A 27795-nucleotide genomic window follows, 5' to 3' on the forward strand; every position below is an offset into this window, starting at 1 on the left:
TGTTTGGTAATTGTTTTCACATTGATATGTGTTAAAATGTGTAAAATAAGCCCGATACAATGGAAAATGCCTTGAAACACCAGTACTCTGGTAGACTAAGGCAGGAGGGAGAGATGGAGGGAGGAAATGAGAGGGATAGGGAGTGGGGGCAGGAGAGAGACAGAGACATACAGAGAGAATGGGCTGGGGTTATACTGCACTACAAGTGTTCTAGGTTTAATTTTCTGCACTAGTGGGAGTGTAAAATATTTATAATTGTCTTGTTTCGTGGAAAGTTGCCATTGCAACACAAATTTGTGCACCTGTCTTACTAATAAGTTTATCCTTTCTTTGGGGCTTCAAACCTAGCTTTTATAATGTGTAGTATATAAAGAAAATGTATCTATTTGCCACTTTGTATTAAGCAAATAGAATTCAAAAATACACGCACTGTGAATGTAGAACAGTATTAAATAGTTTCTAACAGCACATGGTTATGAATATAGCTAATAAAATATCCAGAATTTAAAATTTCTCAGATACATTAATATTTAATATTAATTTAAAATTCTTAATATTCTATGGGCAATTGTTTGGTGGCTTAAGTGAAAAACTTTCATTTTGAATGAGGTGGCATTTTTGCTTCATAATTTACTAGCAAAACTTTTATTGCTGAAATAACTTCTCTAGTCTCATCCGAAAAGTGCTCCTTTTTGGTAAGAGTCCAATCGCTTTATAGCTTTTCGAAGTTACAAATTCAAATCTTGCTAAACGTCGTTCTAAAATGCTCTATTGGATGCTTCATTCTGATTTGTGGCAAGTTAATTTTTCTTGAACTGTTTCATGATGTATGGGAGCAAATTTCTTACCAATTTTACTGAATATTTGCTGAATATCCCTCTTACGATTGGTCAGTTGATTATCTCTAAAATTTTTAACCAGCACACAGCTGTTCCATTTTGCTTTGCCCAGGCTATTTACAGTTGGCGTCTTTGTGACACAGATGTGTGTTCTGTGCTGGCACATGCAAGCAGAGGGCTGGGGACACTGTGCTATGCTAACCTCAATCCAATGAAGGTGGGTGGGGCATGAACAACTGGATCAGGAACCTGGGTGGGGTGACAAGCACTGCCGTTACACAACTATGTGTTCTTATAAGTCTTAATTCAGTACCATAAGCATGAATTTCTTTTGTAATTTACATGCAACCCACTATGGGGGTAATAAATCTTTTCAACTATAATATGACTTGTACTTTATTGTTGATTTGTAATTCCATTATTTTACAGTCCAAAGATATAGCCTGATTCTCTGATTTATTGAGACTGCCTCATGGCCTCACAAGTGATCATTTCCTGCATTTTAAAAATACTTTGAAAAGCATTTTCTCTATTAATATGTCTGTTGAATAAAGACACTGTTGCTTGTATTGATCAATACTCTATGTTCTTATATATTCATGTATCAGTATTCTGAATGAAATATAAGACACCTTGCACATAGTATGGACTTCAGTTTCTCCTCAAAAACCTATCTAGTTTGACTTTTAATACTTCAAGAAATATTGTGTGCTTTTTTGTGTGAAAAATTATATGATTTTTATATCCCAGCACTGTGTTTTCTTAGGTTTGATCCTTCAATTGTTATATAGTATTATTTCTCTTTATCACTCAATACATTCAGCCTTTACTTATATTTTAACTAGTGATGCTACTTCAATGTCTTTCATTAAGTTGGATTTGCTTAATCTTTTGCTATTTAGACCTATGTTTTCAAATTTTTTGTGTTACTTTTAGGTTTGATTGCTACAGAATGCATCTAGCAAATTATTAAAATTTGCCTCCAGCATGACCCTCTTTTCTCCATCAGTCCTGTCTTCTGTGTTGCTGGTTTGCCAGGCTTTCTCATTGCACCACTTCTTTTTTACGGAGTTAAGGGTATTTTAATCAATAAATATTCCTTCATTCTTCTTATTTTTTTATTACCAGCTTGGAAGAATTAAATTATGTTTGTAATTCTCAGTGATTTCTCTTGAAGTTTTTGTCAGAAAAAATTTAAAATATATGTCAAAAGTCATTCAGCATTTCTCCAGTTCGTTAGCCTAATTATCCTCTGAACCCAAGTCTCTGTTTTCACTGACCAGAAATTTAATGTTGGTCATTTTCAGCAGCAGGCCCAACTTCTGGCCTTCACTCAACGTGCAGCTCTTTTAGATTCTAGTGCCCATAAGAACGCAATGTCGCTATCTCTCGGCCCACTCAGGCCACGGCACCAGCTGGGCTGCCCCTGAGCTCCCACTTTCTATTTTGTGTTTCTAAATCAGTTGAGCATGGAAACATTTTCTTTGTTACTCATTACAGTTATATTCTTTGCACTTCATATTTTATCCTGCACAATTGTTTTGATGCATTGAGTGGGAAGAAAAAGGGAAAGGGTTCCTCTAACAAACACTTGGCATGTCTGGCCAAGTTGACAGAGCTTTTTCAACTTCTATCATCAGAAAAATGTTGAATTTAAAAATGAACATAATGCAAATGCATATATACTAGATGTTCACATTGATGCAAAACTCCACACAGTGAGCAGAAAGGTGAGGGAAATATATCAGAAGATGGACATTAGTTGCTCTGATAAGTAGGACATGAAGAAAGTACTTTTTACTCTTTTTACTTTCTGTATCTTGAACAAAATTATTAATTTATTCAATTTTATAATGAAACTATAAATTTACTTTCTCAAAGATATATGGAAAAAACATTGCATTATATTAGCAATTATGTTAAAAGTTAAAAAATAACACCAATTCAAAAGCATTTCTAAGGAAAACAATTGAAAGATATTTAAACGGGAGTTCTAGGTTCCAAAAGATTTCTGTATTGCTGGGTCTCAAGATTTAGACCAATTGCTCTTTTACTCACTTAACCAGAGACATCAAAGAATGCTTCTGTGGAAATCATGATCCAAGACCCTCACACATGACTTAATATTATTTTGCTTCGAAAAGAATGCAAGGCTCAGCAGCATTCTGAAGGAGTGGAATGTTCATTACCTGTAGATGGTATAACTTTCCACTCTACTGTTCTCTTTTGGTACCCTTTAAGGACAGACAAGACAAAAAGAAGACAATAGATGACTATTAGTCATAAAAGAGGTGGCCCAATGGAAATCATAGGCATAGAAAATTCATGTGATTAAATGACACCTACAATTTTTCTCTAGGTTCTGTGTATAACTAGAGGAATAAAATTGCCACAGAAAATGAGTGTGGCCAAGTTTATCAGTAAAATATGTAGTTCTTGATGCAATAATGGTCTGCCTAGATGTTTTATGCATTTATTTTGCAATATTTTCTAGCTAAAAGCTCTCCTATTGCTTTATATTTATATTTTCTTTTTTTCATTGTGTCTCACATACCTACTGGCGATGGAAAATACAAATCCCCAATAAGTACCTCTGGAATAAGTAAATGAATTTATGAATGGTCTCTGAAAAGGCACAGTTTTGAATTATAAGGGGAAGAGTTATGATTATTAAGCCAAGAGGCACACTAATTTTCTCAACGCCAATTTGCTTTGCACCTGTCATTTCTTTCAACAAACCATTCATCCATTCTTATTTTATTTTCCTCAATTTGCAGTACAATATGTTATAACATGTGATGAAATGATAGATCTGGAGGCAAACTGTCATTAATTCTTGACTGAAATTAAATAAAATTACTTTAAAGTCTACATTTTTCTAAATATGCAAACTCAAAAATAATATAGATACGCTATTTTTTGTTTCAGTTTTTCATATATTGCTTCTGAGAGACTAACATAAAAATAATCTATTATATGTTTATAAATTTGTGTATTCAAATATAAATGTTAAATGCATTAGATAGAATATAGAGTAGAATAAAACTGATGTAAAATTACTTTTTAAATGTATAGTGGGGCTGAAACCATGTGACAAAGTTTTAAAAGATCTGATAATGTTTCTTAATTAGAGTGCAGCAGTACTTAAAGAGAGAACTGTGGTTTTAGTGCAACAGCTCATCAGTAATACAGTAGCCACAGAAAAGAATATAAAATGAAGTAGTGAGCTCCCAATGGATGTATCAGACATGCCTAGAAATGTAGGGAGAGAGAAAAGGTAGTAAATATAGGGCACGAGTATTATCCAAGATATCTGTAAGACTATATTTTCATATTACTATTCCCCATTTAATGCTGTATGTAGCAGCTTCTATTTTAATTTTCTTTTATTTTTAAGAGTAACAAGAAAAACAAAAGCAAAGACAGAAACAGGGTAACATAACAATACGTTACATATTTTCAAAACAAGAATAGCTGATTAACAGTGATTGATATATTATCTATTTTTATCATCAAATCTGTTGCTCAGATTAACAGATATAGTTATGCAAGATGGGACATATGATTGAATATTACCACATGCTTTCAAAATCTTAAATTTTTGTTCTCAACTCTCATTTTCTTTTATTATCTTTTTAAAAAATTACTTTAAAAAGAGTATAATAATTGATATAACATTAGAAATGGTACAGCTTCTAAACAGAACAAAATTAATAAGACAGGTTCTATGAAGAAATAATTATTAGAATAGACTGAAATTACAGAACTGTAAAATCCCATGCCTCTTTAAGGAGAACTGAAAGTAAGCCTTGTCAAAGTTTCAACCAGGTGAGAATTCTACCCATTAACTGCTATTTTCAAATACCTAATGGAAATTCTTAAAACTATTGCTTTATCCATCTTGTATATGTATTTGCTTTTTTCTTTCTTTTTTTTTTTTTTTGGCAAAACTGGGGATTGAACTCAGACACTTGTGCTTACCAAGGAAGCACTTATTCTACTGAGCCATCTCCCCAACCCCTTGCTTTTTATTTATTTATTTTTTGCTGTTGTTTTTACTCTTCAAAATAAAAGAAAAATTATTTAAAATACATATGTGTATATATATATATATATATATATATATGTTTCAACCAGGAGACTAACCAAGATTATCTAAATTCAAATATCCCTAAAGTACTCTATAGTGATTTTGCACTATATATCTCAAAAATCTAGGAAAAAATATTTTAACAATTTTACCATAAAGTAGTGATGAATAAAAAGATAGACATGTTTAACCTGATTATCTAGTGTAGACTCACATCAAAAAAATTTGTATGTACAATTTTTGTGTTTTTATATATGAAATATAAAATATCCAGAAGAATGAGAGAAAGAGTCATTCAAAAACCTCCATCTTCAATAGATAAAGGATTACTGCAAAAATTTTAATATTTTATCCTCAGTCTATTTCACATTTTTCAAAGAAGGAAGGCATCTTCATATCTAGTACTAGTTAGTAGATTCCAACTGTTTTTATATGTTATTTAGCTTTCTGGATAACTAAGTTATTCTTGATTATCTTCTAAATATGAAAGTAATGTGTGATAATTTCAGATAATTTGAGCAATACAAAAGTATGAAAAAGAGAATAATTTAGAGGTAGTGCTATAATTTAGAGACAGTGCTATAATTTACTTCTTATCTTTCTAGTATTTTCCTTATACACACATAGTATTTCTTTAAACTAAATTTGTATCAAATGCTCAGTTTGCATTCATTTGACAGATATCCACTGAAAGGTGACTCTCCACCATTAGAAAATCTACATAATTAAATATTACTTAAAATCATACTTCAAATGATCACAGCTGATTCTACTCTTTTAAGTGTTATTTAACTATTCACTTGCTTTGAATTTGGGATTATCTCCAATTCATTTGCTTATTTTAGATTGATTAGGACATTCCCAGAAGGGCCAGCCAAACAGCTCAGTGGATCAACACACCTGCAAGCAGGCGCAGGGGCCTGGCGTTTGATCCCCAGGCCTGCTCTGCCAGCCCCATCTCGGTGAGACTGGGTGTGGTGGCGCGTGCCTGTAATCCCAGCTCTTGGGAGGCTGTAAACAGGTGGATCACTAGGAGTCTGATCTGAATACCCTCTAGACTCTTCTCTAAAATAAAAAAAAGACATTACCAGAACTGCTTCACACAGAAGCACAAAACAAATTTTCCCACAATCACTAAAGAAGTTTCCAAGGTTCCCTAGGTTCTTTAGAAGGAGAAATTCAGGATTTAGCCTGCCAAGTGTTTTTTAAAAATCAAAATTATATGCTTTATTAATTAAAAAATTAATTCATATGAATTGTGACTATAATTGAGGGACTATGACTCTCAAGCCAAATATTCTGTATTCCAATTTCAGCACGCTAATTTTATAGTAAGTTCTAAATTTTTCTGTGATTTGATTCCATTATCTGTGAAATGGGAATATTACTATCTCGCAAATCAGTTCAAGATTAAATAAATCAATATGCATGAAGTAAATATCCAACATTAGTCTTTTTTTTCTTAATATTGATTATGCTGGCAATAATTTCACTAGAACCTATAGCTGCAATGGGGAATAGATAGACAAGATTTTGGACTATTAACAACTATAGTTGTTAAAGGATTAACAACTATAGCTATAATAGATATTACAATAACCCCAAAATACCTATACGGTTTGAATCAAGGCAAGGATTATAAAGGAAAGAAAAATTAGAGGCAGCTACAAGAATAGAAAATAAAGGATTCTGTATACTTCTTCCTAGGGACAGCTATGTGGGAGGTGCCAATCAGGGCTTTCCACTTGAGGTAAGAAACACAGGACAGGGATATAGGAGCAGAAGTTTCAGGCCTGTGGTGGATGAAGGATGGTCCTTGTCCCTCAACCAGAGCTAAAAGCAACTGAAAAGGCCACTGCAGCAAAGTGATAGGCGGAGAGCTAGGAAGCTAAAAACATCGAAAGAAGCTCTAAAAGTTAACAACAAAATTAGAATATTTCAGACCTTATTAAGAATGTGAGTGATTTTTCTAAGATCTATGCAAACCACAAATGGTTCTAAACAGAGCACTTATGCAAGCAGATTTATGCCTTTGAGGTTATTTTGACTGTAACAAGAATACTAAATTCAAGAAAAGCTAACAGGACAGTAAAGGCTATTAAAGTATTCTAGAAGAGTAACTTGATAGCAGAGATTAAGAGAGCAAGATAGAGATGAGGGTGAAACATTATGTTACAGCAAAGTCCTTACCCGATTACCTATTCCACTCAAAAATCATAAGACTTAGTGATTGATTGAATAAGAAGGTTGATGGAGAGGTAGTGGCAAGAATGACATCCAGATTTCTGTGGCTGGATGTACGATTAAGTCGTTTTCTAAAATAAGAATGCCTAGCATATGAAGAACAGCTTTAGAGGAAAAAGTAGGAGAGTTTAGTTTGCATGCATGAGCGCTGAGATGCCTTTGAAAACTATAACTTGAAATATTAAGTATAGTGGGTGGGTGGATGGATAGATGGATGAATGGATGGACTTGAAATTAATGAAAGTAAGATTGGAGATAAAGACTTCTGAGTCTTCAGCATGCTGATTGCCACAAAAATGACAGATGGGGTCACTTAGAAAGACAGAATAGAAAAAATCATGGGGGAACTTTGTCTGAAGTTTAATTCCCAAATTTTGGAGCTATGTAGAAAAATGTGCCAAAACAGATAGTTAACATAATTAGATGAAAATCTGCTTTGAAGAGAAAAAGGAAGAGAAGGTGTCATGATGGGGCATCACCAGCTTGTTCTGGGAAAGGTTATGAAAACTGAGGACTGAGAAGTGTCCTTCTAGCAGTCACGACATCAAGGTCATAGATGTGTTTAGAATCGCCATTTTAGGGGTGTAGCAGGACTGAAAGGCTGACTAACTTGGGCTGAGAAGTGGAAAGAAAGGAAGAAAATAAGCCTAGTGAGAGCACGGGCCAAAGAGAAAGGTAGCTGGGTATGTGATCAGTCAAAGGCAAGCCAGGGGCCTTTTATGTTATTTACCTTTGCTTTCATTGTTAGCTGTTTTTGTCATGTGTTATTGTTTTTCAAATGAAAAATATTTAAACAAATTTAAATGTTCATGTCCTCAGTTCAGCAGGGAAAAAAAAAACAAGAATGAGTGAAAATGAATGAAATACCAAATTTCTAAGAAGGCAGAAGCATGGAGCTTAGAGGAATGGGTCAACCTTAGACCTGAAGAGAGAAACCCCATCTACTTTAGCAGGAAGATCACCGAAAGAAAGTGCTATTATTCTTAATGAGAAAGCTAACCAAGTTCTGTCTGATCACTTCTATGAGACCATCTGCTGAGAGCTGAACACAAGGTAGGTTGTAAGCTGTGAAGCAGAGAAAGTGGGCCTGCTTGAATTTGATGAGCATCAATATGAATTCAATTTATGAATTCATGAATATTTATCTGGTCATACATATTCTGACATCACAGGACAAATTTTGTTCTATTCAACATCACACATATCATAAAAGTTCTATGTTCCCACAATATAAACTTGGCAAAAAGTGTATTGTATTTTTAAAAATCTTCATCTACAGTTCATGTTAATTTGTATACAGCATGAATAAAAGTGATTTGGGGAAGCAGTAGAATTTTCTTCTTGTTTAGAAGGTTGTTTTCCAAACCTAGCAAACTTCCAGTAACTTGAGCAGTTTGTAATTCCAAATGACAATCTGAACAAATGGATGAACGGGTGGGTAATGCATTAGGATTTCACTGCAAATACGACTATGCTTTTCTCTCTTTGCTCCTCCATAACCCAGCACTGTGTTACCAATTTACTGTGTAGATAGCTGTTTTAGTAAATGGCTAAGACACCACTGAACACAGAGCAAACACCAAATAAATAATTGCTGTTTGATAAAAATGCTTCTTATCAGAAAGGCCAATATTTGTATGTAAAAAATGCTTCCAGGGACCTTAAAAATAGTTTGCTCTTTTAAATGAGTTAAATATCCCCACAGAAATCATGTTGACATTACCCACTTGCTTAGCAGAGATAAACATTTGTCCTAATCCAGTCAGAATTCTTTCAATTTCAAAGTTTTGGCACTAGAATCAAGGAAATTTTACTATTTCAAAAATATTTAGGCCTCAGTAAGTTATAGACTGACCCTCACCCCTCCTATGTATTTCAGACATTAGGGAAGGTGTAGCAGGTTAAGGAGGATTATCACCAAGTGACATTTGCATTTTGGTTGACTGCAGTCCAGTAAGCACATTAGCAAACTGAACAGAGGTAACCAAGACCTGCACTGTCATAGCATGTAGCTACTGAGTGTGTCCTTTTTATCAGAGACCATCTATTCTGTTTCATCTGGGTTGGAAATAGTCTTGGCTGATGTTGTTATAAATTGGTCATTAATCAAAATGGATTTATCAAGCATCCATACTGTGCAAAAGCCTGCACTAAGTGATTCAAAATATCAGGTTGCTTAGTTACCATAAAATGGAAAAATTCCCCTGTGAAGGTTAAAATTAAATGAAAGCAGATAATACAACATTATCTTTGATAGCACCCTAGTACTTCATAAAGGCTGTTAGTGCCTTCACAACCATTTTCTTTAAAGAATCATTCATTCATTCATTTAATCATTCGTTTATATAACTGAGTCACACCAGCACCACATATGGTCCTCTGCTTGATGCTACAAGGGAAAGAAATCATTTGATATTGGCTACATGCACATAACTTCTCAGAAAATGTAGCAGGCAAGCACTGGAATAGTGTTAAGCTTCACTTAAGGAATCCAGGACCTAAGTAGTGTCATTCTCCACTGCATCTGAAATCTGCACTCACTGAAGTATTACTAAAGTGCTTACAAGCATGTTTTGGTTAGTTGCAAAATTTTGCTGGCTACAGATACAAAAATAATTCACTTTTAGATTTAAATTAAATAGTAGATATGATAATTATTTCTCATGTTAGATGAGATCTATTTTATACTAGCTCATTTAATTTATAAATACAAGCAGCAGCCACAGAAAGAAAACTAACAATACCTAGTTCACTGTGATTCTCTGATAAGATACAAGGTGTGAATCTCACATGGCATGCTAGTCACATCTGGGACTCCCAGGCTGTTTTGCCTCTGAGAGAAGCAAGTGAGGCAGTCTGGGGCGTGTCCACAGGCCCGTGCATCCTCACCTGCCCCTCCCTCTCAGGCACTGAGCTCTGTTACTTTTCTAGGACTGCCGCAACAAAGTACTACTCACTGCATGGCAGCAGTTAGCAACAGAAACTTAGTTCCTTACTTCTGCAAGCGGATGTTCCAAATCAAGCTGCCAGAAGGATGGTTCCTTCTGAGGGCCATGAGGGAAGGACTGGCTCCAGGCTCTTGGCCTGGCCGGCCACGGTCCCATTGCCCTCTGTCTGTGGGTGTGTCACCATATCTCCTATTCAGTGGGTGATTTTAATTTCATTCCCTCTATGGACTCTGCCTTCAGATACTGCAGATAAGGCCACACCTTGAGGCACTGAGACCAGGAGGCCAGGCTTTCTCTTTTCCCTTTTTGATGAGAAAGAGGGGAGCAATTTAACCCAAAACAATTCTCCTTATTACCTGTTCTTCTTTTCTATGTCTGTGTGTGTGTGTGTGTGTGTGTGTGTGTGTGTGTGTGTGTGAGTGTTCTTCAGAAAGCTCCTAAATGCAATTCCTGTATAAAGAATTCCTACTTTGTAGGCCTAAGACATGTTATTCAACACAGTTAACGTAAAGTTACAGAATGTCTTCCCTGAGATGTAATTCTTTAATTCCCTTGCCTATTTATATCCAAATGTCAGACTCCCTACGGGGTGAAAGAATGTGCTTCATTCCTCCATACCTCTCAGTTTTCTTTCCTCTTTTTTGCAATCCAGAAATCGAATCCTTTCAGAAAGACATATTTCTGAATTTCTTTGTGCTTACAACTATGATGACCTTCCCACTCTCTCAGGAATGTAGCTCAGTCAAGGGTTCTACCCATTCTGCTCTCACTTTTTTCTTGTTGCCATCTTGCTACATTACGTTACTTGCTCCAGTCTTAAACTTGACCAAGGTTTATTTTAATAAACTGTCATTTCCCTCTCTTAGCCACTTTCCCTAAGCTACTGTGACAGCTCTCTTAACCTTGAAAGAGTAAACTGCACTCTCCACTCCCATTTGTTTATGTCCCATTTCCCAGTGTCACACTATTTGCCTCCAGAAGTCTGGTTTTACCTACCACATCATTTGTGAAATTTATTGCTTCAAAGTAAGTAAGTAAGCATCAATCAAGTAGCCTGAAACATAAATATAGCTTCTTCCAAACTTTCCCTACACATCTGTGTAGCATTGAATATACTGACCATCCACTTGAAGCTTTTATCAGCCTTCACATAATTATGCTGTATTTTTTAAAGGCATTGGTAACAGTGCAAAAAAAAATAAATCCATGTTCAAACATAGGTATCTCTACTTATCAATCTTAAATAAGGCACAGCTCCAATTTCCTTGGCACTGAAGTAGAAATATTTGTTTTATCTTGTTCACCAATTTTAATTTGAATAAGTAAAATAATAGATCTCAAAATACCATAAAAGACATAATATGTTCTAAGTAACTAACTGCACTCTGGTAAACTGGAAATAGGAGAGAAGTATGTAAAAAATACTTGCTGCTAAATCAGCTAGAAAAACCCTCAAGACCCAATGCTTTGCTTCTCGCCTAGCAGGTTTTCCATGCTGTTAAGTTGAGCTGTGGGGGACTCAGGTCAATAATTTCTGACATTGCCAGTTAAATATAAGACCCAATGCTATTATAGGCTACTGGACGGTTTTCCATGATTAAAAGGCTTCACAGTGTCTTCTTCAAGGCAGAACCATCCCCATGAAATTTCATATTAAGAAATTTCACATCAAGACCATGACTTAGCTATAGTTGCTAAAAAATGCAAAAATCTCCCTGAGACAATACTGGGACACTTCATGATGACAATATATTGGGAAATAAATATGCACCTTCACTTTTACCATCATGCAAACTGAATTGGTCCAAGTGTAATTGAGGAGTATTACCAGCTCTAGGGGAAGGTGCCCTTGCGATTTCTAAGGAACAAGGTTTCTTCGTAACAGCTGTGTCCATGAGATCACACAGAGAGTTCTCATTTTCTGAAGGAAATGTGTCCAGAGAAGTAGATGGTACAATTTCCATAGTGTAGTTCCTCTTCTTTAGATAGGACTCCTGCAAGGGACAAAAAGATAAAAACAACTCTGTGGTAAAAGCATAGCCTTGTTTGATTTATGAAAGTTAGAAAAGATAAAAAGAATAACCATTGCTTCCAAAGGTGATTGGGAGTCAGTGATTCTGTTTGAATAAGTTATATAATTGCACAATCCCAGTATCACCAATGATACTTCTTAAAGAACACTTATAATTTGACTTCCTTAAATTTATTACTGAACCAGCAAAGGTCTTGCCTTCTTTTTCTGTAACATGCATCTATTTTCTATTTCTGGCATAAACTGTTGTCAAATCAACAGTATTCTCAAGATGTCATTTGCCTGCTGCTCACCTCCTAGCAATAGCTGCATGACCGAAATTTGGCCAATAAATGATGGCTGGGAACCTCCTAGAAAATAAATCTCCTAGAGAAGAAACTCATTTTCTTTTTCTTTAATTAGTTTTATTGAGAAACAAATAGCAATAAGACAGTTTCAAAACAGGTTAGTAGGACAGTTATAATAATTAATACATTGCATATTGTTGTCTTTGTAGTAGTCATTCATGGTACAAGATGCAGACATGATATCCTGTCCAAACACTATTAGTACAAATCTTTCTTCTCATTGAATTAAGAGAAAGTAGCTGTATATCTATCCTATTTTGTATATACAGAATATATATATATATATATATATATATATTTCACTACAAAATTGTCCTTCATTTATATCTCCCTTTTTTCTTTTGTTTTGACAGAGATGGATATTCCATAGCCATTTAAATACTTTGGTGCATGAATTCAGCAAAATATTCCAATACAGTCCAGTAGCCCATAATAGTAGTAGGTTATCTGTAGGACTGGCAATGTCATAAGTTGTTGACTTGAGCCTTTTACAGCTCAGCATATTCATATGGCTTTACCTTTTATACCTTGTGTTTATACTTTTCTGCTATATGGTTAAGATCAAGATAAAGCAAGACCTATGTAACAAGAAATGTAAATTTTATATCTGACAAGGTCAGTCAAATTCCCTCAGGATTTACCCTGAAGCCCTGTACTGCAGTTTGTAGATCCTTTGTTAGGTATCAGCCAGGTGAATGAGCCACAGCCATTGCTTGAACAATTTGCTCTCTGTAAAAGCCTGAGAGAATGTTTTCTCTGAATGGGACTCTCCTTAGACACATTCTACATCATCGTCAATCATTTTTCTTTGTGGTCCCACAATCTCCTTGATCAGAAAATTTGGGACACCACTGAGTTACAGGATGTTACAGTACAGTTTCTCTTATTTTCTGAGTCCTCACTGACTTTGAATGGTTAAGGCCAAAATGTTGGCTATCCTTGTAGCCCTTCTTTTTAAAATAGAAAGTTATAACAAACTTAAATGGAAAGTGAGAATTTAAGAATTAAATAATGAAAAGAGGGCATGGAGAAAAGCTAGGAAACATGACAGGGGCAAAACCATACATTTATAGGCACAAGATGGTTAAGGCAATGATCCTGAGATTCTTCAGCAGGTTTTTGAAACTAGCAATTAATTGCTAGGATTCTCACCCTGACTAACTATATATGCTGACACCTGTAAACTAAGCAACTACACTGAAGATAGCAATGTGTAATACTAGGGCCGTGCTTGGAATCCTGTCATTTCTGTCTTTTAAATATGTACTGCTTCTAATGTTATATCAATTATTGCTATACTGTCTCTCAAGTAAATGTTTGTTTAAAAACAGGGTAATAAATGAAAACAAAAGACAAGAAAAAATGTCAGGACTGTCCTGCTACAATGCTGTATATGGTTAGATTTCTAGATTTCTGTGTAAAAATATGTAATTGTTTATTTCTATTTTTTAATTTTTTATTTATTTTTATTCTTCACATTCTGTAGAGATTTAAAGTTTAACATATCAATGCTTGATGGAAAATACCTGTTCCATGTTATGTCTAAGATGTTTGATAATCAGACAGATAGTGAGGTTAAGTTCAACAGCCTACGTTATAGGGTAATAATATAATTAAGCTTCTCTTCTGGAGGGTTAACAACTTAAGTTTGCAGAAACTTATTTTCTGAGCTAAGGTCATTCCTAAGCTCATCTCTGCAAACCCAGTTTTGGTATCTGGAGCTGGGACAAACCTTTGCAACTATAGACAATAAGCAGCAGGTTAAGAATGACAACATTAAGATAGAAAGAGCCTAGTAACTTCTTGGTAACATTGAGCTAGTTGAATATATCCAAGATCAGTTTCCCCAGGCTTTTAAAATATATAGCATTCTTACATTTTGTGCAATTGCCATTTGAGGTTCTATTTAGAGTTAAAATAATTACCATCAAACATACAAGTATTTTCCTTTGTGAATATCATTAACCAATACACCAAAGTTACCCTTTTTAATTAGAATAACAATTTAGGTCCAATTCTGTATTACTAATTATTCAATATATTCTAAGAACTAGAATTCATTTAATTTTATAAAATCTTAATTTCTTACGAATGAGACATTAATTGGTTACCAAATATTCATTGTGTGTGTGTGTGTGTGTGTGTGTGTGTGTGTTTATGACTGAGTACAGAGATTTTAAAAATGAATAAAACAATCCTTGGTCTTGGGAAGTTCACAGTCTACTGAAGAAAAAAAGATTATCTACATGATCAATTTCAAAATGAATCATGTTTCATTTTTTTATATTTGCTACTTTATAATGTACACTTCACTATCAAGAAATAAATAAGAAGAAAATACACTCATTTTCAAAAAAATCTCAGCTCCCACTTTTTCTATAATGATATTTACAGTACAGTAGAATTCAAGGTCAGTGTAATTGCTTTCAGGCCGAACTAGACCCTCACACATCAAAGAGTCAATTATGTTCACTCTACTCTATTGAAAGCAGGAAATTGGGAGTAATTTATTTTTAACAACAAAGGGTGACAACGTAGAAAGCATCCAAGGGAAAGCAATCAGGATGGTATATGATTTAAAAACCATGTCAGGGAAGAAATGATGAAAGGAACTGCAGTGTTCTGTCCAGAGAAGCCTTTCAGCCACATAATAGTTTTCTCAACCTATCTGAAAGGTTCTCCCTCAAGAGCTATCCCACAAAGGAGAGGGGAGGTGCAGAAGATTTATTCCAAAGCTATTAAAGGCAAGACAAAGACTAATATTTGTAAGTCCAAAGGAGAAAATTTGGGTCAATACCAAAAATAATTTTTATAGTTTAATAATATTGCTTATTATTTAACATGAAAATATACTGATAAAATAATTAATAGCATTATAAAGCAACAGAAAGAATTCCTCATAACTAGAAATAGTCCTGAAATATTATAAATGAAACACATTGTACAGTGCTTATACCCAATGACTGTAAGCTCCAGGAGGGCCAGAGTTTGTCTTGTGCAGCATTGTATTCCCAGAATTTGATACAGCTCCTGCCACAAATTAATTGATCAACTGAGCAGTCTCGAGTTTCCTTCAAGCAAACTTAACTACTGTTCATGGAAATGCTCATACTTTTCTCAGATGTAAGTGACTTTGTCTTTCAGTTTGATTGGTACTATTCTCTACTTTGCTTATCAGAGGTACATGACAGCAGTGCACACCTACACAGTAATCTCCACTGGTCACAAAGGGGGATTGCAAGCTTGTGCCCCTGAGAGAATTCAGCGAGGCCTCAGATCAAAAAAGTGAGAAATTGAGACTTCAACAATGAAATTCTAAAGGCACTATGAAAAGAATCTCCAGACACAATGACAATCTTCCTATATTAAATTCCTCAAAATAACTCACATATTTGGTACAACTGAAATTTTACTATGTTTATGAAGAACTATGAAGATTTTAGAATCTTTGCAAATTACTTTGAAATTAAATCAATAGGGTAGGCTAATTTTCTCTTTCTCTACAAAAGAAATATATAAATTCCCTAGAGAAAAGTTAGAAAATATAAAGAAAAAATATCACATGAAAATTTAGTATGCTAAAATAGCTAATGGCTATGGATTATCCTTGCAGAGAGTTTATTTCTACAAATATGTGTGTGGAAAGGAACTAAAAAATATTTTGAACTGTAATGAAGTACTCCCTCTTCTGCTATCTAAAGGCTTCCTTAGGGGAGATGAGAGCCTCCAAAGGGAAGGAGATATAAAACAATGATAGCAAAACTTTCTTGTCTTTTGTTTTCATTTATTACCCTTTTTTAGACAAATATTTACTTGAGAGACAGTATAGCAGTAATTGATATAACATTAGAAGCAGTACATATTTAAAAGACAGAAATGACAGGCATTCCAAGCACGACCCTAGTATTACACATTGCTATCTTCAGTGTAGTTGCTTAGTTTACAGGTATCAGCATATATAGTTAGTCAGGGTGAGAATCCTAGCAATTAATTGCTAGTTTCAAAAACCTGCTGAAGAATCTCAGGATCATTGCCTTAACCATCTTGTGCCTATAAATGTTTGGTTTTGCCCCTGTCATGTTTCCTAGTTTTCCTCCACTCCCTCTCTTCCTGCTTCTTTGTACCTTCCTTTTTATTTATTTTTTTAAGTAGTAAAATTTTAATTTTTTAAAATAATTTTTGAAGAAACAAATAGCAATTGGATAGTTTCAAAACCGATTAGTAGGACAGTTTCAGTAGTTAATACATTGCATATTGTCGTCTTAGTGGTTATTCATTGTACAAGATGCAGACATCATATCCTGTCCAGAAACACCATTAGAACAAATCTTTCTATTCATTGAATTAAGAGAAAGTCACTGTATAACTATCCTAACTATTTTGAATATACAGGTACAAAATGGTCATTCATTTGTATCCTCTTTTTTGTTTAATTTTGTCACAGAAGGGTATTCCATTGACATTTAAATATTATAGGTGTGTGAATTCAGCAAAATATTCTAATATAGTCCACTAGTTTATAATAGTAGTGGGTTTTCCATAGGACTGACAATGTCAAAAGCTGTTGACTTGAGTCTTTTATAGCGCAGTATATTAATATGGCTTTACTATTTATATTTCATTTTTATACTTTTCTGCTGGATGGTTAAGACCAAGATAAAGTAAAACTTTAACTGCCTATGTTATAGGTTAATAATAAGAAGCTTCTCTTGTGCAGCAATTAGCCACTAGGAAGAATGTATGCAATGTGTTAATTGTTGAAACTGTCCTACCAATTTGGTCTGAAACTGTTTCATTGCTATTTGTTTCTCAATAAAATTATGGAAGAAAAAAAAAATAGAAGCTTATCTTCTGGAGGGATAACAACCTAAGTTTGCAGACCAAAAATTAGAGAAAAAGAAGGGTTGCAAGGACAGCCAACATTTTGGCCCTAGCCTTTCAAGGTCAGTGAAGACTCAGGACATAGGAAAACCAGTACTGTAACATCATGTAACTCAGCGGTCTCTCAAATTTCTTGATCAAGGAAATTATGAGGCCACAGAGGAAAGTGATTGATGATATAGAGTGTGCCTACGGAGAGTCACATAGAGAGAACACATTCTCTCAGGCTTTCACAGAAATCAAATTGGTCAAGCAATGGCTTTGACTCATTCACATGGCTGACACTGACAAAGGATCTACAGACTGTGGTACAGGGTTTCAGGATAAATCCTGAGAGGATTTGACTGACCTTATCAGATACAAAAGTTACATTTCTTGTTATGTACTTTCCTTTTTAGAGGCATGTAAAATTAGGAGAATGATATAGACTGTTCCAACTAAGTGAATCCCTTAGAAAATGAGTGTATGTTAATGATGAAGACAGGGAAGCCATTTTAGAGAAAGGACACATACACTGTCTTTGGGTCAGATGAGACAAAGAGGACTATGCCTGTCTAGGAGGACACATATAAAAGCTATGTCCTGGCTTGTTGTTCTGGGTGAGCCTCCTTTAGGAGGCTAAACCTGATACATAGTTGAGAGAACAGACTTCTGGGTGACACCAGAAGAAGCTATCTCCAAAAGCAGGGGACCTTTGATTAAAGTACCTGCAAGCAGGCACAGGGGCTGGGGGTTTGCTCCCCAGACCTGCCAAGCTGGCCCTTCCCCAGGGGTGCGGTGAGATGGCAATTGAGCCCGGGAGTGGTAGCACATGCCTGTACTCCTAGCTCTTGGGAGGCTGTAAAAGGTGGGCTGACCTACTAGTGAGACCCTGAAAATCCTGTAGATGCTTCCCTGAAATACAAAAACAAAAAACAAATCAAACAACAACAAAAAAACCCCACACACTTAGTTTGAGAGAGGATCTCCAACATTTTCTCTTAGGTCTAATTATTTAAGTGCATAAGAGCGAAGTTGTAGACCTTAGAACCTTTACTGTAAAGCACTAGGTAATCTTGTTTAGGCTTTTCACTATCCCTTATAGAACTTAGACAAACAGTGGTTACTGTGCCAGCTAGTAAATGCTCCTAGGGCAGTTGCCACTCTTTGAAGCAGAAGACAGGTTTCCCCAGTCGTTCTTTGGTGAATCCCCATTGAAGCCTATGGCTGATGGAATGTTGACCAAAGACACAGCTGGACTCCTTTATTGAGACTGATCTCTGGTTGTATGGACCAATAGAAACTGAGATCATGTGAGGGGTCATGGCCAGGGCTACTCTGTGACAGATATCTAAGGTTGCTTGATGGAAACTTGCTCTTGACCACTGAAAATCTCCACTTACCTATTGTACTTTTTTCTCTCTCTTTCTGCTAGTAAACTAGGAATTCTACCTGAGTTTTCTGTAGAACCCTTTAATGAGCCACTCCTTTAGAAATTAGGCTGTGGCAGCCTGCAACAGTTTACATTCTACAGCAGTTATCAGATGAATGATTTACATCTGTGCCTTACATATTAAGAGTAAGAAAGAGATTTTTGTCAGCTTTAAAGAAATGTGTTTTTGCCAATATGTAAAATGTGGTTGCTCATTGATAAATATAAGTTTTACCTGTAAGTTCCAAAGATTTAATATAGCCTAGTCCTTCTAGGAAAGGCTGCCCTGGTGACTAGATGGAAGAACACAAGTGTCTTGGAGATTTCTTTGCCCTAGGGCCCAGGGCAAAGTTTCTCCAATCAATTGTCTCTTTTGTCTACCTCCAAAGGTGATCTCTTTTATAGCACAGCAGGGAAAGTGCTCTGCTTCCAATGCACCTTTTTATAATAGTTAAGCTTCCTTCTGTAGTACTCAGCTGTTATCTAGTTTTGAAACGTAAGTGTGAGCTACAGTAGAACCAGGTAGTGCAGGTGCCTAGGCATTCACTATCCTGGAGCCTAAGGCTGCTTTTCTCTAACCTTTGGAGCCTAAGCACAAGATGGCCTTAATCACAGCCTCACCCACTGTTATTGAAAGGAAGGTTTCCTCTATTTGCCTTTCTAGAGGGTAGGGCTTCTAGACCAAATGTAATCCAGCCCTCTACAAGGCTACACCAATCCTTACCTGAATTTATACAAGTTGCTCAAGGACAATATCATTTAAAGAAGTAAATAGGCAATTTAGAACTTCTGGAGTTCATGCGCCTTCTTCTCTGTGACATAAAACAGATAAAGTCAGATCTTAAAAAATCTTTAGATGACCTTGACAAGTAAATTGATGTCTTTAAAAGATTTATTCAGACTTATAAAGTAGATTGTAGAGATGTAATGTTAATTTTAAGCCAAGCTTTGACTTCTAGTAAGAGGCAGCATTACAAGCTATTACATTTTAAGATAAATATCATGTTGTTATAAAGAGCCAAGAAATATACAGCCAGTGGAACTACCTATTCCCATTGGAACTCAAGCTGTCAGACCCCTGATGGCCTAATAGCCAGACAAGAGCATGGAAAGAAGACATTTTCTAGTCTATATTCTTGAGGGTTTAAGAAGAACTAAAACCAAGCCTTCTAGTTATTTTAAATTTTAGCTATTTACCAGAAGAAAGATAAACACCCCCTCTGATTTCTTAGAATTTTTAATAGAGGCACTGGTAAAGTATATTACCTGAGATCCTAATTCAATAGAGGGACAGATTATTCTTACAGATAAGTTCATTACTCAGCTCCAGACATTAGAAAAGAGCTACAAAAGATAGCTTTTGCTCCAGACAACTCACACGATGCTTTAATAAAAACTATTTCTTAGTGTCCTATAATCAGGACTGGGAAAAAAACCAGAGAGAGAAAGCACAGAGGTTAAAAACAGCTGTCTTTGTTGTGGCCTCAAAACAGACCTAAGTCTGATTCTCTGGGCTCCAAGAAGAGCTCAGTGAAGAGGAGGTTCATGTGCTACTGCTGTCAGAAGCCAGGCCACTGTAAGAGGGACTGCCTTAAGAGGCCCACAAGCTATTCTCTGACTGCCAAGGGAGCCACTAGAAGTGAGACTGCATTCTGAGGCAGAGGCCCCAGAACTCAGACTCAGCTTCCCAGGTGGTCCATTAAGACTGAAGGGCCCCAGGCCTGCCTCCTCCCTCTGGCCAGACTGTTATCTCTACCTGTCATCTCAATGAAGGAGCCCTGAGTAATCATAAGTATAGAGGAAGGAAAATCCAGCCTATTGCTTGACATTGGCACAGATCTTTTTGCCCTTCTCCAACCCTGACCTTCCTTCCAGTCATCATACCTCAGTAGAAATAGACTTTAGAAGACAGCTTGCTTTAGTTGTAACTGAGACACTGCAATATATATTCAGCTTGCTTAATAGTCAAAATGATGCTGAGACTGATTTTTTTATAAATGTAATATATATTATTGTTCTTGTATGGGATCCACCAGATTTTGTCTATAGAGACATAATTTTTTTTGTCTATAGAGACATATTAAGGCCAGATTTTGTCCATAGAGACATATTAAGGCCTTAATAATTATATCTACCTCATATAGCCTATGTGAGTTGAGTCTTCTTGGGGTTTCCTGCCTCATTACAAGGGAAGCTATCTTCACATTCCTTGGGCGGGCTGACTGCCCTCAAAGATGCTTCCTCTCTCAGTCTAATCCTATGTAAAGAAATCCATTACAGGGGAAGTTGCTCTCACATTCCTTGAGCAGGGCTGCTTGCAGGAGGCCCTAAAACAAAAAGTTTATGTTGCTCAGTGTGCCCCAGATATCTGAGACAAGCTGCAGAAGTTAGAAGGATTGCAGGAATGAATTGTTCTGAGTTGAGGTGTTTCCTAGTAGAAAGGATACAGAATGGAATTAATAGATGGAAAATGAAAATAGTGATACTAGCAGCCTACAGGAATGAAGGCCAGTCAGGAAATGGAAAAAGTTGATTCCCCGGATCCAGACAGAGAGAAGGGACGTTTCAAGCAAAAATGTCCAAAGCTGCTAGAGAGAAAAAAGAAAGTGTTCATGATGGAGTCAGAGGAAGTTTCAGATTGAGGTGGTCATGGGTCTTCCCCTTTCAGGCTGAGGGAACCCATGCTAACTGTCAGTTTAAGGAGAAAGATTGTGAAATGTTCAATAGATGCTCATTCAGATGTGTCAGTAGTAACCCAGGCAGTGGTCACACTTGCAAACTAGAGAGTACTAAGTGTTTTGCCTAGGTCCTATAATTCATGTACCCCCAGTAATAATAAGAGTGGGGAAGATTATTTGAGATAATACCCAATGGCCATGGAAGATTTAAAAAAAGGGGATTAAATCCCATGTTTAAGAGATCTCTGCTAATGGACCTACGAAAAGTTCTAACTAGTCATTTTATAATTATAAGCTTTAAAATGCGATAACATTCTAGATCCTTCTAATGTCTCAATAGCTGTTCAAATTTTAATATCAACTCAATGGTATGTAAGATGCTGAGATCCCCTGGACCCTATCTTTATCATTTTTACTGGAAGTTATTATTGTCTACTTGATACAGATCTTTGACTGTATTCACAGTTATCCTGTTGATGTGATTATTTGACCCATGCATGTTTAAAGCTAAATGCCTACCCAAGATAAAAATGCCTGATGTCTATGAGGGTGTTTAGGTAGAACCTCTGGAGAGTATCTGCAACAGCCACTCAACAACTATAATCCCTTTCAGCCTGAAGAAGCCAGAGAAGTGATAGTCCATGGTTCCCTTACGGGAAGTTCGGGTTACTTCTTTGGAGGGGGGAATGTTGTAGGCAGCTGAATTAGATAGAAATATGAGCAGTCAGACAGGGCCAGGCCCTCAAGAAGACAAGATGACTTTGCAACTTAGAAGTGACAGACACTCCCTATAGGCCAGACTTCAAGACAAAAGAGGAAACAAATACAGCTACATACTTCCCTAGGGATAGGCATAAGGGATTGATATTCTAAATAGGTATCAATCACCTTAAAAGAGCCCAAATGAGTCACTAACCTAAACCGTCAACAGGAAGAGACCCTGTCCCATATTCATGCCCACTTGCTATGTGACTGGTTTCCCCATTTGGTACTGGACTTCATCAATTTTATTTGAGCAATGGTGCTTGTAATCTCATTGATTGACCATAGCTTTGTCCTACCTCATGCCCACCTAAGCAAGTTCCCATGTTCTCCACCAACTTAGACCCACCTCACTGCATGGTTTTCCTCTATAAAAGTCCCTGTAAGAGACAGACAGAGCCCCCCTTCTGTCCCTGTCTTGGACAGGAACTTTCTTTCCCTCAATAAATATATTCAACTCATAAAAAAAATTAATTTATATTAAGGCTTCATACCATACTTTGGAATTATTAAATGAGAAAAATAATTTTGCTTTTAAATTTCTTTAAGTTGCCTGAAAATAAGTTGCAACATGCAGAATGTATTCCAGAGTTAGCTGTTGTGTTGCACAGTCACTGATGGGGATGCCTTATAGGGAAAAACAGCCCTCCAAGCGCCACAGACTTGCCAGCCACATGAATGAGCTGCCAGGAAATGGACACAGTACAGTGCTCCAACTCCTCCCAACACCGTCACTAAAACATCATGAAAGACCTTGAGCCAAAACCATTCTACTAAGATATTTCCAAATTTGTGATACAAGAAATGATGAGACATTGTTTATAGTTGTAAGCAATTAAGTTTCAGTAAATTTGCTGTATACCAATAGATGATATATAAGGAAGCCTTTGCCAAATACTCTTAGATTATATATATAATATATATATATATATATATATATATGTATATATATCAAAGAAAATTACATTTTAAAATAAATTTAATATACTAATATATGTTCTTCATTGTACACTAAACAAGAAGTACTGGGAAGTCTAATTTCAAGTTGATGTTACATATAAATTTATTTTTGAAATATCAATAACTGTTTTGAAAGTATCTGTGATTTCTACAGTTGACAAATTCACAAGTCAGACATTACTATGGACATTAAATTTTTGTGCATATTTAAAATCAAAAACTACTGTTTCACTTGAAAATTAGGAAAATAAAGATGAAATCTTCTTTCAAGGTCAACATAAATTCTACCACTGACCTCTTGGTGTTCTACACACCAGCCCCCCAGCTTAAAAAACCCAGGGCTTGGGAGATAGCTCACTGGTCTAAGTGTCCGAATGGCCGGTGCAAAGACCCAAGTTCCAATCCCAGTACCATATGCAGAGCCAACCCTGAAACCCTGAGTGCACCATGCCAGCCCCAAATGGCGAGGTGGCACATGCCTATAATCCCAGCACTGGGGAGGGTGTGACAGAAGGATCACTATGAGTCTGAACTGTGTAGTCAGACCCTTTACCCAATAAATAAATACATATAAAGGAAAAAATTTTAATAATTACAAATAAATAAGCCCTCTTAGTTGAATATGGAAAAGCAATAAAAGTAGTACTGGAGAAGAAAAAAGTAATGCACATTGTTTTCTTTAAAATAGGTTATTCAGGGGTGGGAGAGCTTCCGGCTACTGTGCACCAGTGGAACTTGACGATCCAAGCCCAGGCACAGCAAGAGTGAGACCCTCTTCCACTCTCTTGGGACCCCTGCCACCACTCCGGAGCATACCCCCCATGACTCTGGAGCATCCCCCCAACTCGCCCACCAAGTGAGAATTTCTGCCGCATTCTGGGGACCCTCAGATCCAGTCCTACCAAAGTCCGGTGAATGTGTGGGAGAGCTTCCAGCTACCCTGCACCAGCGGGACCTGCCGGTCCAAGGCCAGAAGCAGCATGGGTGAGACACTCTTTCACCCTCTTGGGACCCCAGCCACCACTCCGGAGCATCCCCCCACCACTCCGGAGAACCCCATCCCCACCCTGCACGCTGAGCGCGAATTGCTGCCGTGTTCTGGGGGCCCGCAGATCCAGTCCTAGCCAAGGCTTGGTGAGTGTGTGGTAGAGCTTCCAGCTACCCTGAACCAGTGGGACCAAGCCCAGGAACAATGTGGGTGAGACCCTCTTCCACCCCCTTGGGGACCCCCGCGCACCACTCTGGAGCACCCTCCCACACCATCGGCCTAGGGAGAATATCTACCGCATTCTGGGGACCACCAGATCTAGTCTAGCCCAGGCCCAGTGACTTTGGCAGAGCTCCCAGCTACCCTGAGCAAGCAGGACCTGCCAGTCCAAGCCAGGCACATCGTGGGTGAGATCCTTTTCCACTCTCTTTGAATGCCCTGACAACTCCACAGAACCACCCCATCTTGCCTGCAGAGTGAGAATTTATGCCACGTTCTGAGGACCACCAGTTCCAGCCCTAGCCTAGGACCAGAGAGTGTGTGGGAGAGCTTCCTCTCCCCCCCTACTACACCTTATCCCTTTCAGACTCACCTCAAGCCTGGCATACAGGCCTGGGGTGAAACACTGCAGCTGCAGTCACTGCAGAGTGAATAAGGGACAGAACCACCCAGCTAGCCCAGGCGCAAAACATCTTACCAGACGGGCACAATAGGTTCACAGGTGGATAAATCCAAACATTGTAGATCTACACCTGAATTTCAATAGGTTCTAAGGTTATAAATGCACCAAAGCTCTACAACAAAGGTCAGAAGACAGTGCTACACAAAATGACAATGAGAAGGAGCAAAATGCAATCTCAGAACTCAAGCCCAGCATAACAAGTGCAGAGGACATTAACACAGAACAAATTGGTAATCACACAGCTGAAAGCAATGAATCAATGGTTTCTGAAATAAAGAAACAGCTGCAGAAAGGTATAGAGAACTCAGATTGGAAATAAAAAAAGAAATTCCTGAGTTAATAGCATCTGCAGTAAATATATGCAGAAACATATGGAGGAAACTCAGTGTCACCCAGAACAACTGCAGAGGACACTAGCTCAGCACAAATGTTTGAATTAATAGTGTTGATATTAAATAAGCAATAGCAGAAAGTTATAGAGGAATTCAGAGCAGAATTCTATTCTAAATTAAAAAAGAATTCTCTGATCTCATAGCATCTGAAGTAAAGAATCAACTACAGAAACATAGGGAGGAAACCCAATCTGAAAAAAATAAAACTGCAGTAAAAGAACTAATAACTGCTTCTAAACAAGACATTGATAAAAAAAATAGAGGAGATTAGAAAAATGATGGATTCCTTGAATGAGCAATACAGGAAAGAAATAGATGGCATAAAGCAGAGTCAAAGAGATATAGAGGAATTTAAAATTTTAATCACAAGCTTGTAAAACCGTGTCAGTGAAAGTGAAGACAGAGTTTCATATTTTAAAGATGCTGATGCAGCTAGTAAAATGGTAAGAAAAAATTTCTCAAAAAGAACTAGGATGGAGGAAAAAATAATCCATCACTTGCAAGATGAAGCAAAGATGAACAATGTGAAACTAATAGGTATCAATGAGAAAGAAGGAGTCAATACAAATGACATTAAAAAAATACGAGCAGATGTAAGGGCAGAAAACTTCCCAAATATGAGGAAACAATCTGACATTGAGGTAACCGAAGAATACAGAATGCCAAGTAACCTCAACCCAACTAAAAGCACACTGAGACATATTAGTCAAGATCCCAGAAATTCAATACAAGAATAATATACTGAAAGCCACTAGAGAGAAGAAGTACATCACATTCAAAGGAAAACCCATCAGAATTATGGCCGACTTCCCTTCACAAACTATGAAGGCAAAAACGTAAATAACAACAGGTAAATAACATGTCAATCAGAAGTCAATACATCTCAGTTACAACCATGAATGTAAATAGACTCAATTCACCAATTCAGAGAAATAGACTGGCACAGTGGATTAGGAAACAAAATCCAACAATATGCTCTATACAAAAAACACATTTAATTCCAAAAGATATTCATAGGCTGAAAGTCAAAGGATAGAAAACAATATTACATGCCCCAGCACTTCAGAAAAAAGCAGGGATAGCAATCCTATTCACAGACAGTCTCAACTTCAAACCAAGAATGATCAAGTGAAATAAAGAAGGCCACTACATACCAGTCAGGGGAAAAATACAAGAGGAGGAAGTAATACTCATAAATATGTACGCACCAAACATGGGAGCACCCAACTACATAACAAAAATCTCAATGGACATGAAAAATCTAATATCCAATACCACAATTTTAACAGGAGACCTTAACACCCCTTTATCCCAAAAAGATAGGTCAACCAGACAAAAAAAATTAGCAAAGAAATAACAGAACTGAACCAGAGCTGGAAACAAATGGACATGGTGGACATATACAGACTGTTCCACCGAAAAACAACTGAATATATATTTTCCTCAGGTGCACAGGGGTCATTTTCTAAAATAGACCACACATTGGTCCATAGATCATGCTTAACTCTATGCAAGAAAACAGAAATTATCCCATGCATATTATCTGACCACACTGACCACAGTGCAATGAAACTGGAAATAAATGACAAAGGAAACCAGAAAATGCCTTAAATACATGGAAATTAAATGACACCCTACTCAACAACCAATGGGTCACAGATGAAATTAAACAAGAAATTCAACAATATCTACAATTCAATGAAAATTCAAGCACAATTATCGGAATTTATAGGATACGATGAAAGCAGTTCTCAGGGGGAAATTCATAGCTGTGAAATCATACATTAGGAAAACAGAATGGGTACAAATAAATACCCTAATGCTGCACCTTCAACAACTAGAAAAGGAAGAGCAAACCAAACCCAGAGGCCAAAGATGAGAAGAAATCATAAAGATTAGAGCAGAAATTAATTCAATTGACATGAAGAAAACAGTTTAAAGAATTAATGAAGCAAAAGCCGGTTCTTTGAAAGAGTAAATAAAATCGATAAGCAACTAGCTAACCTCATCAAGAAGAGGAAAGAAAAAATTCAAATACAAGCAATAAGGAGTGAAAAGGGTGTAATTACCACAGATCCAGTGGAAATTCAGAAGATTATCAATAGCTACTTTGAAAATCTTTACTTTTGCGGAAAAGAAGACACAGATGAAATGGACAGATTCCCAGAAAGGTACAAATTACCAAAACTGAATTGACAAGACAAAACAACTCTCAATAGCAAAATAACAGCCAATGAAATACGAGATGTAATAAAAAACCTACCAACAAAGAAAAGTCCAGGCCCAGATGGATTAACAGCTGAATTCTATAAGACATTTACAGAAGATGTAGTCACTATACTCCTCCAACTCTTCAGTGAAATTGAAAAGAAAGCAATGCTCTCAAAATCATTCGTGGAGGCAAGCATTATACTGACACCAAAACCAGGGAAAGATGCAACTAAAAAAGAGAGCTACATGCCAATTTCTCTCATAAACATAGATGCAAAAATCCTCAATAAAATCCTAGCAAATAGAATACAGCAGATCATCAAGAAGATC

At 36.6% G+C, this 27795-nt stretch overlaps 1 protein-coding gene across 5 annotated transcripts in view; it reads right to left on the minus strand.

Annotated features, from left to right (window-relative positions):
• Positions 1 to 27795, minus strand: part of Anks1b (ankyrin repeat and sterile alpha motif domain containing 1B) — a 1319834-nt gene that overhangs the window by 700465 nt on the left and 591574 nt on the right. For all 5 annotated transcript variants that reach the window (XM_023716668.1, XM_004623821.2, XM_023716659.1 and 2 more), the window contains exon 10: positions 11950 to 12115. In XM_023716668.1, the coding sequence (XP_023572436.1) occupies positions 11950 to 12115 (166 nt within the window). The remainder of the gene's footprint in view (positions 1 to 11949; positions 12116 to 27795) is intronic.

Source organism: Octodon degus, unplaced genomic scaffold (genome assembly GCF_000260255.1).
Source record: "Octodon degus isolate 3935 unplaced genomic scaffold, OctDeg1.0 scaffold00004, whole genome shotgun sequence".
NCBI lineage: Eukaryota > Metazoa > Chordata > Mammalia > Rodentia > Octodontidae > Octodon > Octodon degus.